This window comes from Bos indicus, chromosome 19 (genome assembly GCF_029378745.1).
Source record: "Bos indicus isolate NIAB-ARS_2022 breed Sahiwal x Tharparkar chromosome 19, NIAB-ARS_B.indTharparkar_mat_pri_1.0, whole genome shotgun sequence".
NCBI lineage: Eukaryota > Metazoa > Chordata > Mammalia > Artiodactyla > Bovidae > Bos > Bos indicus.
In genome coordinates, this window is record NC_091778.1 from 55,781,611 (window position 1) to 55,796,930 (window position 15,320).

Here is a 15,320-nt window from a genome sequence, read left to right on the forward strand (position 1 = left end):
TTGGGAATAAGAGTGAGGAGTCTCCCCACTCAGAGGCAGAGGCTCTACGGGGCCCAGGGTTCACCCTCCTGTTCGGACAGCAGTCCAAGTGGGACAGCAACTGGGAAGGAAGTGACCATCTGTCCCCTGATGGAAACTGTCTCTTCTATCCACAAAAAAACTGGGGATTTTGTCTGATGGCCTTGCTCCCACCAAGAGGGATGGCGGGCAGAGGCGGAGCCCTACCCGCTGTTTGAAGTAGACCCTCTCCTCCAGGGTCAGCGTGTCAGCCTTGGCGATGACTGGGACGATGTTGACCACTTTGCTCAGGCGCTTCATGAACTCGATGTCCAGGGGCCTGAGGCTGGAGCAGAGGGACAGGGATGAGGGTGTCGGGGGAGGGACATGGAACGGGGACAGAAACGCGGAAAGGGGGCCCACTCCTGCCTGGAGGGAGCTGAGAGGAGGCCCCCAGGGTGCCTGCGGAGCTCCCAGGTGGGTGTACGCCAAGGTCAAGGCTGTGGACCGAGCGCCAGCCAAGGCACCAGTGAGGGACAGAGAAAGGAAAAGAATCCTGGTCCACGTGAACTGGGAGAGGAAGGAGGGGGGGCCAGACCAGCTCTGAGCAGCCTGGGGATGAGCTCCCAAAGCCCCCAGTGTGTCCACTGGGAGAAGGGCTGCCACCGGCTCAGAGGGCCATCAGATGGTGGGGCATCACCGTCTGGGGGGAGATGGGCGCTCACTCAGCCCCATTTCCCAGGATGAGCTGGGGGCTGCTGTCTGGGGCATCCCCAGCCCCTTGCCCACTGGCTCCAGGTGTCCAAGGTCTGATGCGGGGAAAGGCTACCCCTCAGGCCCTCCTCACACCCCCCACCCCGACCTGAGACAGTTCTCAGCAGCTGCAGGGGCAGGGCTGCAGGGCTCCTGAATGGCAGGCACCGCCTTCCCACCAGGACCAGAGCTCTCCCTGCAGTCCCCGCACAGTCGGTCACAGACTCGGTGTGAGGGTGAGGCGGGCCCCAGGAGGAGGTCTGAACGGTGATGGGGAGGAGCCGCTGGATCCCCTGGGCCGGGGTCTGGGGGAGGGGTGGCGTGGTACCCCGCAGGGTCACCTCAGCAGCAGCAGGGCCTACCCTCAGCTCCCTGCTTTCAGCAGCACCTCAATGGGTCAAAGCCTGGACTGGCTGCTGTGGGACTCGCGGCTGAGCCCCCCGCCCCTGCACAGATCCTCACCAAGGGTGGCTTGGGGACTCGCTTGGTTTCCCACAAAGGCACCCAGGTGAGGCCTGCGGCTCCTGCTGGCTTCCTTCCTGTAACCGGTGCCCGCGAGGCTGGGCCCCAACCCTGGGCTTCCTGCTTCTAGTAGAACTGAGTGCAGAACAGTCAGAGCCAGAGCCTCAGGCCGCGGTGACCAGTCAGACCCCAGGCCCCAGCAACCCACCTCTGTCCGCCCTCACCGCCCCCTCCCCACCCGCTCCCGACGTCCACTGGGTGTGGGCTCCCCTCCTTCCCACATCCTGATCAGGACGAGCCCGAGGGTGTCCACCAGGCGGTGGGAAGACACCTATAGGTGTCAGGTGCAGATGGAGCCACAGGGAGCCAAGGACAAGGGGTCTGTGAGGCCATTCGGGGCCCATCCGGGGCTTCCCTGGTGGCGCAGTGGATGAGAATCCGCCTGCCGATGCCTGGGACACGGGTTCAATTCCTGGTCCATGAAGATTCCACATGCCGCAGAGCAACGAAGCCCATGTGCCACAACCACTGAGCCCACCGGCTGCAACTACGGAAGCCCTCGTGCCCCGGGGCCTGAGTTCCACCATGAGAAGCCACCGCAACGGGAAGGTGTGCACCACAATAGAGCAGCCCCCGCCAGCCGCAACTAGAGAAAGCCGGAGCAGCAACAAAGACCCAGCAGAGCCAAAAATAAATATATAAATTTAAAATATGGGTGTGTTTTAAAAAGGGGCTTCCCAGGTGGCTCAGTGGGTAAAAGAATCCGCCTGCAATGCAAGAGACGCAGCTTCAATCCCTGGGTTGGGAAGATCCCCTGGAGGAGGGCATGGCAAGCCACTCCAGTATTCTTGCTTGGGAAATGCCATGGACAGAGGAGCCTAGCGGGCTACAGTCCATGGGGTCGCAAAGAGTCAGACATGACTGAAGCGACTGAGCACGCATACACACACACACACGTTTAAAGAAAAAAATAAATAACACTGGCCTTACTCACATGCACAATTAACATTCTAAAAAATCAAAGAGCCCATCTGCCCTCACGAGGGAGACCGCCCTTGCTCAAAGGAGGCGAGGAGGGCACCCACCCCATGCCAGCCTCACTGACTTGTGCGTACATCTGTAGCTGCAGATGGCACTGGCAGGAGAAAGCAGCTCTCTCCAAGGTGGCCTCGACTAACAGCCCTTATCCAGCCCTGCCCGGGGCCAAGCCCGCTGTTCTCTGTGCTCTAAACCCTCCTGGGTGTGTGGGGGGGGTGGTCCCTGCCGGGGTCTGTTATCACATCTTCAGCACTCCCCTATGGACTAGCGACCCGCATGGAGGGACAGGTAAGTGCTAAAGATACACAGCTGGAGAGTCTCTGCCCACCTGCCAGGCCCGCCAGAATGCCTGCCCTGAGAAGGCACAGCCCAGGCTCCGGACCACCCCGGGCCCAGCCGGTCCTCTGCCCTCCCGGGCAAGCTGGATGCTGACAGGTGGGCGGGACACAGTGTGGGGGCCAGAGGGAGGGTGGGGGCACTCAGGCTGCGGCCCGGGCCCACCCAGCCCCAGAGCGCGCCAGGGGCACGTACGAGTGGCCGGTGGCGGGGATGAAGTACAGGCAGCAATGAACGCGGGTGTCTGGGATGCGCTTCTTCCGGTTGATGTTGACCTCCTCTTGCAGGTACTTCTCGTACTGGTCGTTGATGAACTGCATGATGGGCTGCCAGCTGCATGGAAGGACCCAGTCAGCGGGCATGGAACCCCCACCGCCCCAGCTGGGGAAGCAGCCCCCTGCCCCCCCCATCCTCACCTGCAGGTCCCCAATCCCCCAACTCTCTGCCCAACACCGGGAAGCAGGGGGTGGGGGTGGGGTGGGTACCACCTGCAATCCTGAGTGCAACAGAGACCTGAGCCCACCTCCCAGGCTGACCTGTGACCCCAGGGGTGGGGGTGGGGGTGGGGCGAGACTCCCAGCAGCCCCGGGAGGGCTCTCCCGCCGGGCAGGGGTCCCTCACCAGTTCTCATTGTTGATGTGATCCCCGAAGCCCGGCGTGTCGATGACTGTCAGCTTCATGCGGACGCCCTTCTCCTCAATATCTGCACACAATCGCAGCCCCCGCCGAGTCAGGGGGGAGACTCGGGACCTGTGCACATAACCGCCCCCCACTGGCCAGGCTGCCTGACCCACCCTGCCCAAGAGGCCCTCCTGCAGCGCCCCCAGGGTGATGCCAGGGAGATGCCAGTGTAAAGCAGTGAAGCTCCCTGCCCATGCTTTTTGGTGGAAAACTCAGCTGTCTCCAGGGGGCTCTGACCAGGGCCTGCAGGGATCCTGGAGAGCATCCCTGACCCCTCGCCCTCCTCCCACCCCACTCCGAGTCTCAACATGCCCAGAGGTGCTGCCCCGAGGGACCTGACTCGGTACCCTGCCCCCAGACCCCGCCTGGCTCTCACCGTGTGTGATGGACTTGATCTCTATGGTCTTAGGGATGCGCTCCTCCGAGGTGGGCTGCACTGACTTCCGGCTGATCTTGGATTTGAAGAGGGTGTTGATCAAGGTGGACTTTCCCAAGCCGCTCTGCCCTGGGGAGAGAATGGGGCTGGTCGGCAGGGTGCTCCAGAGACAGCGGCTCAAGCGCCTGGGAGGTGGCGAGGCCTGGGCATCATCCCCCAGCTCTCCTTGGTGGGACTCTGGGTCAGGGGGCGGTCAGGAGGCAGGAAGGGCTGGGTGCCTGGGCACTGGCCAAGCTCTCGCTATACTTTGTGGCAGAGCAGAACACGGACCCCTTGCCTTTTGACCACAGGGAGCCCCATGCAAGGTCCTGGGGCTCCCAGGAGGAGCTGAGATACAGACAGCGTTGGGGAGGGAAAGTGGGGGCTGGCCGCTCCAGTGCGATGCACCCTTAGCTGTGGGACATACCAGGATTCACGTGAGGTTTGATGGAAAAGCCCTACAGAGCCCCCCACCTTGGGACCCCAGTGGGGAGGGTCTGTATCCCTCACTGCTAGACCACCCACACTGCAGGGTTCCGGCCCAAAGCCCTGGGGGCCGGGCTCCCCACCGCTGAGGATTACCTCAGTAGAAGAATCCGCATGCTCGTGTCCTGCGGGCCAGGCCTGTCACCCCGTTTTACAAGAGCCTGTGTGGCCGGCCGGGGAGGGGTAGGGGGGCTTCCTTGCGTGGCTCTGGGCGGGTCTCCGGCCTGATGAGAGCGGGGGAACTCACCCACCACCATGATGTTGAACTCGAAGCCCTGCTTCATGGCCTTCCTGCGCATCTGCTCCAGGATGGAGTCGATCCCCACGTAGCCGAAGTCCACGGGGGCCTTCTCGTTCCGTGGTGCGGGCGGCTGCTTGAGCGCGGCATCTCTGGGGGTGTCGGCCATGTCGCCAGCGCTGCTGGGAGCTGCCTCGGTGGCTGCAGGAAGAGGAGCGGGTGCATTAGGGGGTGACGGTAGGGGAGTGGGGACACGCAAGTGGGGGAAAATGAGGCTCAGCTGCCCAAGAGACCTGGAGGAACGCCCCAGAGCCAGACCCCTCGGCTTGGGCTGTCCTGCCGCCGTCTGCCTGGCCCACAAAGCCTCACCCCACAACTCAAGTCCTGAGCCAGGACAAAGGAGAGGATGACCCTCTGAAGGGAGGATGGAGGGAACCAGCCGTGGCCAGTCCCAAGCACCTGCTGGTGGCCCCAGGCCAGCGGGAGTGTGGAAGGAGGGCCGGGACACAGAGCTAGCTCCTCTGGGCACAGTGGCTCCGCTGGCCCCTGGGCGATGGCAGGAAGGGGAGGGCCCATGGGCAGCACCTGCGGGTACTGCCCCTGCCTCCCACCCTGGACTGGATTCAAGTGTCTTCTCTCGGGCCACCCAGCACCTGCGGGGCCCCACGCCCACAGCCTGGGAGATGGTTTTGTTTTCAGGTCTGCGGACGGGCAGATGGGACTGAGCTGCTCAAAATAACTCAGGCTGCTTCGGTCTACAGGTCAGAGCCTTCCTCCTCTCCTCCTGGGCTGCCCTCAGAGTCCGCGTGACCCAGCTGGAGGCCTGGAGGGGTGGGGGAGATGCCCAGAAAGCTCCCAGTGGGGACCCGAGGGACACCCGGTCTGCGGGGCTGGTCAGGGCGCTCAGGACCGTGTGGGTTCCCCACCAGGGTCGGCTGCATCCCAGTGAGTCCCCCCTACCACGACAAGCACATCCAGACCACACCCGTCCCCGACGGCCCTCCCCACTCCCTCCCCTGCCCCCGTGGGTCCAAGCTCTTCCCACCCCCTCTGCCCGCTAAGGATTTTCAGCTTCATCCTGCCTCCCAGAAAGGATCACAGTCTCTTCTCCCCGGGGCACCCTGAGCTCATGGGAAGCGACCACCCAGCGAGTCCAAACACTCCCCCTCTGCCTGGGAGCCCCTCTCACAGCCCTCAGGGAGGGAGTGCTGGTGGTTTCCAGTGCAACAGCGCCCCTCCCCCCAGGTGCCCACCTCTCCGGGGGCATATCCCACTGCCAAGGTGGGCAAGCAGCCTTCCCAAACACGGCCTGCCACCCATCCCCTCCTGCCCCTGCCAGGAAGGTCCCTGCCAAGCTTTCAGATAAACTGCATTTTGGTTTCCTGGGGAAATAACCGGACTCCACCCCACCCACCAGGTTGCACCTCTGCAGCCACGTCTGTCTTCAGGAGCCTCCAAGGGAGCTGAGATGGGGGCCAACACCCTCTCCTTCCCGCATGCCCAGGCCAGTAAGAGAGGAAAGACGACTGGCCCCATTTGCTTACAAATCCCAGAGACTGGGGTGTCGCTGGTTTATCCCCACGTCAGTCACTAACATCCCGCTATCCTTTGCCCGGAACAGGCAGAGACATTCCTGCTTCCGAGAACAGGGGCGCTAAGCATGGAACGTAACACGCATAAAGGCCAGGGGCCGCCCGGGGTCCACAGATCTCTCCTAACAGGCTGGTGATAGAGGTTTTGGTTCCACGTCCCACCTCACCCCATCCCCGGGCCGGGGAAAGGCAAAGGGTCCAGGAGGCAGGGATCCCCGCTATTCGACTGCCATTGCGGGGGCCTCCTCCCTGCATGGCCCAGAAGGAATTGCCTCTGCTCAGAAACACTCTGCCCCGGGCTCCGGCATCGTTAAATAAACAAAGACCAGAGCCGCATCTGGCCCGAACGTGTGGCTCTGGGGCTGCTTCCTGGAGACAGACATGGGGCCCTGTCTTTCGGGACAGCAGTTCAGCCCTGCCCCACGTGACCGAAAATTGCTTCCATCTGTCTGCGGGTCTGGGAGCCATTCTGCCCTGGATCGGGCCAGCCCCCCGCCCCACCCCCACATCTCCCTCCATCCCTCAGCCCCTCCGGAGCAGCACAGGGTGGGGGCGGGGTTGGGGGTGGGGAGTGCCCCCTGAACCAGCCCCTACTCCTCTCCAAGGACTCCGGGAGCAGCAGAGAGAGGCTCCAGCCGGCCCCTCCACAGGCACCAACATCTGCAGAAACCAAAGCGAAACCCCCTGCCCACCAGGACCCTGTTAGAGAAATAATCAGAGAAACGTGACAAGCGCCATCCTTCTCGCTGAGAGAAGGGCCTGGCCTTCTGCACAGGTGAGGGTCCATCTCCCCGAGGCCCCTCCTCTGGGAGGCTCCATGGTGGGCAATCCCCACTCTGTCTGCCTGGATGGCCAGCAGACACGGGACCCTCCAGCTACGCCCACCCTGATAGGAGGCTTTGGGGTCTGCCTTCAGGACCCCATGGGGGAGTGTAGAGGCGTCTAGCAGCCAGCCGGCCCAGAGATGCTCTCTGTGAAACTTGGGGTTTCTGTGACTCTTGCAGCCTCGAGGACTCTAGCCAGCTAGATGGGACAGTGGAGACAGGCGACTCCAGCACCGTCCAGTGAGGCAGCCATGTGTGCCACTTCCTAGAAATTGTGGTGGAATTTACAGAACACAAAATGTACCATCTTAACCAATTTTAAGCATGCAGCTTGGGAGTGTTAAGTCCATTCACGTTCTGTACCCAAGCTCCTAACTCATCCTGCAAAACTGAAACCGTGCCCGTTAAGCATGAACCCCCACTCCATTCTGTTTTCTGTCTCCATGAATTTAGCTACTGTGCACCCCAGGTCAACAGAGTCACGCGGTATTCATCCTTTCGTGACAGGCTTGTTTCACCAAGGAGAATGCCCTCAAGGTCAGTCCACACTCTAGCAGGCGTCAGGATGTCCCTCCTTTTGAAGGCTGAGTGATACTCCAGTGTGTGGCTGGAGCACGTTTTTAATTCATTCATCAATGGACACTTGGATTACTTCTGTATTTTAGCTAGTGAACAGAGCTGCTGGGATCATGGGTACACAACTCTCTCAAGACCCTGCTTTCAAAGCTTTCCGAAACATTTTTGACCCGGTGGGAATGCTGAGTCAAATGGTAGTCATATTTTTAATTTTCTTCAGAACCACCAACTGTTTTCACAAACATGACATTTGAGCACTTAAAATGCAGCTAGTCTAACGGAGGAACTCAGTTTTTTATTTAATTTTAATTCATTTCAATTTAAAGAATGATACACGCCATGGGGACTTCCCTGGCAAACCCAGTAGTTAAGATTCTGCCCTTCAAATGCAGGGAGTGAGGGTCTGATCCCTGGTCAGGGAACTAAGATCCCATATCCCACAAAGCATGGACAAGAAATTTTTAAAAAATTTTTAATTAAAAAAAAAAAAAAGAATGACACATGGCAAGTGGCAACTATCCTGGACAGCACATAACTCTTGTCTAACCTACTTATTTTACAAATGGGGTGTGATTTTTTTTTTTTTCCTGAAATGCACTGGAAGCGGTCTAGCCAACCGGAGACCGTCAATGAATCTAGTCCTGTGACTTCACATTCACTCTCATGATATCGGATTAACATACGTGTCCCCCCAGCAGGCCATGAGCTCCAGTGAGGATGGCAGTGACGTGTGTGGATCCCCAGTGAGCCTCCAGGGCCCTACAGGGAGGGGACACTCAACCAAACTGAGTGAATGGGGTCTTGGGGGAGACCCTCGAGGCGGGGGACAGGGAGGAGGGGCTCTGCTGCCTGAGCTGCCCACAGACCCTCCACGACAACGGTCAGACCCACCTCCACATCTGCCTTCTCCTGACCCATCCCCACCCCCAAGACCTGTGTCCAGACCACCTCCTCCAGTGACTTCTGCCTACGGCTCACTCTCTTCCCTGTTAGCTCGGTTGTTGTTTCATACCCAGACTTTATCAAATGCTATTAATAGGAAAAAGGAAGCTCTTAACAGAAAAACAAGAAGTTTCACATTTACATCCAAGGTGACTTTCACTGCAGCCTCTGCATGCAAACAGAGAAAGAGGGAGCTGCCCTCTTTAAAAGCGGGAGACGCATGTTCAGGGAAGTCAAGTGACTTACCAAGGTCACACCGCACCACCAGCTGCTGCTCTCCACTGCTCCTACTTGGGAATCCCTGGAAAAGGGGCTGGAGGGGCGGCACAGACTGCCATAGCGTCTCCTTCCCGGAGTCGCGCTCTGAGGGGTGCCAGGTTTGCTGGGGTGTGTGTGGCGGGGGGTGACCCCTGGGACAGCCTTGTTTTTGCTCCACTGGGTCAGCCACTCTCTCTCAGGCCCAGGGCGACATCCCTGCCCACCAGAGTGCCACCTTCCTCTGGGAAAAGACAGCCCAAGTGACCAACTGGGTGGGGGTGGCCTTACACGCTGGTTTACACCCTCCCTCCAGCCTGATCACTTTCTTTACTGCAGTAAAACAGACGCAAGTTACAACCTCAATCCCTTTAACCATGTTAAATGTTCATGTTAGCGTCCTTAATTACATTTACGATGGCATGCAACCATCACCACCACCTACCTCCAAACGCTTTTATCATCCTGGTCGGAAGCTCTGAGCCCATTAAACACTAACTCCCCGTCCCCCAACCCTGTAGGCTCTGTTCTGTCTCCGTGAATCTGGCTCCACTAGGAACCTCATATAAGTGGGAACATTCATAAGTATTTGTCCTTTTGTGTCGGGCTTCTTTCACAAGCGTCATGTCCTTGAGGCTCCCCCCTGCTCCAGCACGTGTCACATTCCATTCCTTTTCACGTCTGAATAATACTTCATTGTTCATCCATTCACCCATCAGTGGACACGTACGAGGTTTCCACCTTTGATGATGACGAATAATGCTGCTATGAACACGGGTGGACACGTGTCGTTACAGTCCTTGCTTTCAAGTTTTCTAGTATCCAGCCTAATTATCAATATTAATAGAACCCAGTTGGTGCTCAGAAAGGCCACGGTTTGGACAAGTAGGTAACATGGTCACCCTAGTCAAAGCGAGGGGCAGTGCCCCCTGCAGACTTTGCGGCTGGGAACCAGGGCCTCGGATTCTCACTCTGGCTCCACGTGGCCCTCTGCGAGTCTCTCCACCCTGCTCTTCACTCCCTGATCTGACTTTGCAAGATCTTCAAACCCAAGGTTGTAGCTCAATCAGCGGCACCCCCACCTCCTAGGCCAGGGGGTGGCACAAAGCAGTGATTCAAGAAACATCTGAAAGGCCGTCCACCCATGGATGAAAAGCCAAAGACAATGCGGTAACTCTACATAACGGATGATGAGCCATTAAAAGGTCGTCCACCCATGGACGAGAGGACAGACAGTGCAGGAAATCCACACGATGGACGATGAGCCATTCAAAGCACTTATGTCCTAGATGAATGGATATGAAGATGTGGTGTACGCAGATGGTGGAATATTACCCAGTCATAAAAAACGAATGGAATAACAGCATGTGCACCTCCACGGATGGACCTAGAGATTATCAAACGCAGTAGTCAGTCAGCCGAGAAAGACAAATATCGCAGGATATCACTTATATGTGGAATCTAAAAAATAATACATTGACCTTATTTACAAAACAGAAACAGATTCTCAGACAAAGAAAAAAATACCAAAGGAAGAAGAGGGAGAAGCAAACTAGGACTTTGGGATTGGCAGATAAAAATTACTTTAAATAAAACAGATAACAAGGTCTTACTGTATAGCACAAGAAAATATATCCAATGTATTGGAATAAACTAAAATGGAAAACAATCTGAAAATTAATGTATAAATGTAAAGAATATGTGTGTGTGTATATATATATATATATATATATATATATATATACGTGGAACTGAATCACTTTGTTGTACATCAGAAACTAACCTGACATTGTAAATCAATCATGTGTACGCACGCTAAGTTGCTTTCAGTCATGTCTGACTCTTTGCAAACCTACGGACTAAAGCCCACAAGGTTACCCTGTCCATGGGCTTCTCCAGGCAAGAGTACTGGAGTGGGTTGCCATGTCCTTCTCCAGGGAAATCTTCCTGACCTGGGAATAGAACCTGGGTGTCCTGCATTGCTGGTGAATTCTTTATCCCAGAGCCACTGGGGAGGACCCATAAATCAACAGTACTCAAAAAAAAAAAAAAAAAAAAATTAGCATTGACATACATACTACTGTGAGGAAAAGAGCTAGTGGGAAGCTGCTATAAAGCACAGGGAGCTCAGCTCAGAGCTCTGTGATGACCTAGAGGGGTGGGATGGGGGTAGGGGAGGGAGGCTCAAGAGGGAGGGGATATATGTATCCATATGGCTGATTCACCTTGTTGTACAGCAGAAACCAACACAACATTGTTAATCAACCATACTCCAATTTTAAAAATTTTTAAAAAGTACTGATGTCCCGACACGCTGTGTAACAGATGAACCTTGAAAACAGCATGCTCAGTGAAGAAGCCAGATGTAAAAGGCCACACGTGGTACGAGTCCATTGAAATGAAATGTCCAGAAGAGGCAAATCCATTAGGACAGAGAGCAGACAGGGCAGCCGGGGCTGGGCCATCACACCTATGGGATTCCTTTTGGGGGACAAATAAGACCCTGATGCTGGGAAAGACTGACGGCAAAAGGAGAAGGGGGTGGCAGAGGATGAAATGGTTAGATAGCATCACCGACTCAATGGGCATGACTGTGAGCAAACTCTGGGAGAGAGGGGAGGACAGAGGAGCCTGGCATGCTGCAGTCCGTGGGGTCAGAGAGGACACGACTTAGCGACTGAACAACAACATTTTCTGAAACTAGATACAACATTGAGAATACGCCCCACTGATGCACACGCTAAATGAGTGAATTGTACAGGGTGGGGATTCTGTCTCAATGAGCTGCTATACAAAGAGAGGAAAGTCGCTGCTGGTAGAGATGGACTGAAAAGAACCCACTGTGCCCAGGAGTGCCCACCAGCCAGCTGTACAGCTTGTGGACAGCTGAGGCCAGGATGCCCCTACTCAGGCCTAAGGTTCCTGTGCCCACCCCACCCCCCAGGCTGTCCAGCTGCACAAGCAGCCCCGTCATCTCCCAGCGAGGACGTTCAGACCAGCAGGAGGAAACCTGGCAGTGTCTCTCTGCAGGCCTCCAATTTGAGCCCAGGCCTGCAACCCTGGTGGGCGAGCCCCTGCCCCCTCCTTCACCACAGGGACCTGTAGGTCCGCCTTTTCTCACGAACTGATGGGGAGGGGGTTGCTCTTAAACTGGGGAGGAAGGGGTTCCATCCTCTTCCATCCACATGCCTTCACAGGGGGCTCTAGGTCGCAGCCCTGAGCCAGCGCCAACTTCAGGCTTCTGCTCCAAGGGACAAATTCTTCCCCCTTACCCTGGGGTCTGTATATCTCGGTCTGTGGCTGGCTGGGACTGGGACAGTGGGACGCACATCTGGCTGGGATGCAGCCACCAGAGAGGAGCCCGCAGAGGGTTTATACTTCATTGCAGCCCTGGGCGATCATGGGCGGGGCCCAGCAGGCTTGCAACACCCAAGGGTCACTCTTCGCCACCGCCGCTCCCTATCTGTCCTGCTGTCCTTCCTGCAGCTCAGAAACATCCCTGAAGATTCCACTCTCTCCGAGCATCAACCTCTGCTGCGTGACATTGCTCCCAGCCAGAGGGGCACCTGTGTCACAGCCAGGGACAGAACCCAGGACCAAGCTCTCGGGGTAAAGCCGACTCAATGCCCCTTATCTCCCCCGATCCTCCCCAGGGACATTGGCACCATCATCCCCACCGGCCTTGCTCAATCACCGCCCACAGTGGCTGAGCAGAAAGCAAGGCTGACCCATCTATGGAAACCCACGAGACCACCCAACAGGAGCCAGCATCACCAGGTAGATCCAGGCAGACCCACGCAGAAGCTTGATGTTGGGGTCATAGGGACCTGTCCACCACACATTCTTCCTGCAGTAAATGCGCCCCACCACCCGCCCTTGATGAAGCCTTCCTTCCCCTCTCCCAGCCTCATCCAGGTGCTTCTCACAGTCATAGCCTCCTGCCTTCACTATGCACACATGTGCACCTTGGAGATGTAACTGTCCTAGAAAAGATGCCAAAGAAATGGAAGATGCCAAAGAGCTGGAAGAATCACACTCTCTGACTTTGGACAGTATTATTGATACAAAGCCACAGTCATCAGAACAGTATGGTACTGGCATAAAAACAGACACGCAGATGAACGGAACAGATCATAAAGCCCAGATATAAATCCACACACTTATGGTCAATTAATCTACAACAAAGAAGGCAAGAATATACAACAGGGTAAAGACAGTCTGTTCAATAAGTGGTGCTGGGAACACTGGACAGCTACATATAGAATAATGAAATTAGAACATTTTCTTATGCCATATACAAAAACAACTGAAAATAGATTAAAGACCTAAAAGACCAGGAACCATAAAACTCCTAGAGGAAAACATGGGCAGAACACTCTTGGATATAAATCATAGCAATATTTTTTGGATTTGGCTCCTAAAGGAAATAAAGCAAAGGCAAACAAATGAGACCTAATTAAACTTTAAAACTGTTTCACAGTAAAGGAAATGATCAATAAAATGAAAAGATAATGCACTGTGTGGGAGAAAATATTTGCAAATGATATGACATACAAGGACAGGGAGACCTAGCGTGCCGCAGTCCATGGGGTTGCAAAGAATCAGGCATGACTGAGCGACCGAACAACAAGTGATGTATAAGGGATTAATATCCAACATATATAAACAGCTCATACCGTTCAACAATCTGATTACAAAATGGGCAGAAGAACTGAACAGAAATGTTTCCAAAGAGGAGATGCAGATGGCCAACAGGCAGAGGAATAGATGCTCAACATCACTAATTATCGGGGAAATGCAAGTCAAAATCACAAGGCTATAGCACCTCACACGTGTCAGAATGGCTATCCGCAAAAGGAATACCACAAACGCTGGCGAGGGTGTGCAGAAAAGGGAATCCTTACACACTGTTCATGGGAACGTAAATTGGTGTAGCCAGTGTAGAAAACGGTATGGAGGTTTCTTGAAAAATTAAAAATAGAACTATCCTATGACCCAGCAACTCTACTTCTGGTATATATCTGAAAAAGCCAAAAACACTAACTTGAAAAGATGCATATACCCTAATGTCCACAGCAGCATTATTTGCAATTGTTGAGTTGTGGAAGCAACCTAAGTATCCATCAACAGATGAATGAATAAAGAAGATGTGGTACTCATACACACACACAAGAATATTACTCAACCATAAAAAAAAAAAAAAGAGAAATTTTGCCATTGGCAGCAACACAGGTGGGCTTGGAGGGCATCACGCTAAGTGAAATAAGTCACATAAAGAAAGACACACACTGTATGAGATCACTAACATGCGGAACCTAAAAAATACAGCAAACTAGTGAATACAACAAAAAAGAAGCAGAGTCACAGATACAGGGAACAAACCAGCAGTTACCAGTGGGTAGAGGGAAGCGTGCAGGGGCAGTAAAGGGGTGGGGGATTAACAGGTACAAACTGTTATGTATAAAATAAGCCAGAAGAATATACGGCACAATATAGGTAATATAGCCAATATTTTCTAATAACTATAAATGGAGTATAATCTTTAAAAAGTGTGAATCATATATTATACACTTACAACACATAATACTGTCCATCACCTATACTTCAGTGATAAAACATGGTTATAAACAATGAACAGTAGAAAAAGATCCTGGGGTCCCAGTGGACCAAGACCGTAACAATGATACATTCAACGAACATTTACTGAGCACGTATTACATAGTAACAAAAAGAAGACACTGTATAGGCTTGAGGTCAGTCTGAATGAAAACTATGGTGCCACACAGGAAGAAGAAGTTTATTTATTCAAATGTTCATCAGCCAAAACTTCCAGGCAGATTCATGGTAATCCCTTACAAGTAAGGAACCCAATCTGGCACAGGATTCTCGTGTTGCGCATCACAAACCTCTTTTAGGAGCTGTTAAAAGATAAGGAATCTCTCCCTAAAATAAGCACACATGAAGACAGGCAATAAATTGTGAATAAATTTGGACAATCTGTGGGGTTCATCAAAGAACCCCGTAGCTTTCTTCATGAAACTAACTTGGTCTAACGAGAACTTGGAATTTAATCATTTTATTTCTGAATTGAACTTCTCAACATACAAAGATATTGTGGGTTCCATGGTCAGAAAAGGGTGAGGAAGAGTTTTTAAAAAAATGATCAGGGAATCCTATGGTGGTCCAGTGGTTAGGACTCAAGAGCTTCCACTGCAGGGACCCTGGGTTTGATCCCTGGTTGGGGAACTAGATCCCCAAAGCTACGAGGCACAGCCAAAAAATGAGAAAAAAAAAAAAGATGAAAAATAACAATAAAAAAAATCAGGGTAGGGGGACTTCCCTGGTGGTACAGTGGATAAGAATTCACCTGCCAATGCAGGGGACACAAGTTCGATCCCTGGTCCGGGAAGATCCCACATGCTGCAGAGCAACTAAGCCTGCACGCCTGCAGCTACTGAGCCTGTGCTCCGCAACAAGAGAAACTGCTGCAACGAGAAGCCCTTGCACCCACCGCAACTGGAGAACAGCCCCCGCTTGCCACAACTAAAGAAAGCCTGAGTTCAGCAGCCAAAACTGCGACCCCACGGGCTGCAGCCCGCCAGGCTCCTCTGTCCATGGGGATTCTCCAGGCAAGAACACCGGAGTGGGTAGCCTATCCCTTCTCCAGGGGATCTTCCCCAACCCAGGGGTCGAACTGGGGTCTTCTGCATTGCAGGCGGATTCTT

At 54.2% G+C, this 15,320-nt stretch overlaps 1 protein-coding gene across 13 annotated transcripts in view; it reads right to left on the minus strand.

Moving 5' to 3' along the window:
- SEPTIN9 (septin 9) overlaps positions 1-15,320 on the minus strand; it is a 179,409-nt gene that overhangs the window by 8,346 nt on the left and 155,743 nt on the right. For 12 of the 13 annotated variants that reach the window (XM_019981505.2, XM_019981508.2, XM_019981507.2 and 9 more), the window contains 5 exons: positions 4,416-4,607; positions 3,644-3,772; positions 3,208-3,289; positions 2,782-2,919; positions 226-343 (listed from right to left, as the gene is read on the minus strand). In XM_019981505.2, coding sequence (XP_019837064.1) covers positions 226-343; positions 2,782-2,919; positions 3,208-3,289; positions 3,644-3,772; positions 4,416-4,607 — 659 coding nt within the window. Of the gene's footprint in view, positions 1-225; positions 344-2,781; positions 2,920-3,207; positions 3,290-3,643; positions 3,773-4,415; positions 4,608-4,865; positions 5,019-15,320 lie in introns of those variants that run through there. The other variant, XM_019981510.2, reaches the window with a different exon arrangement.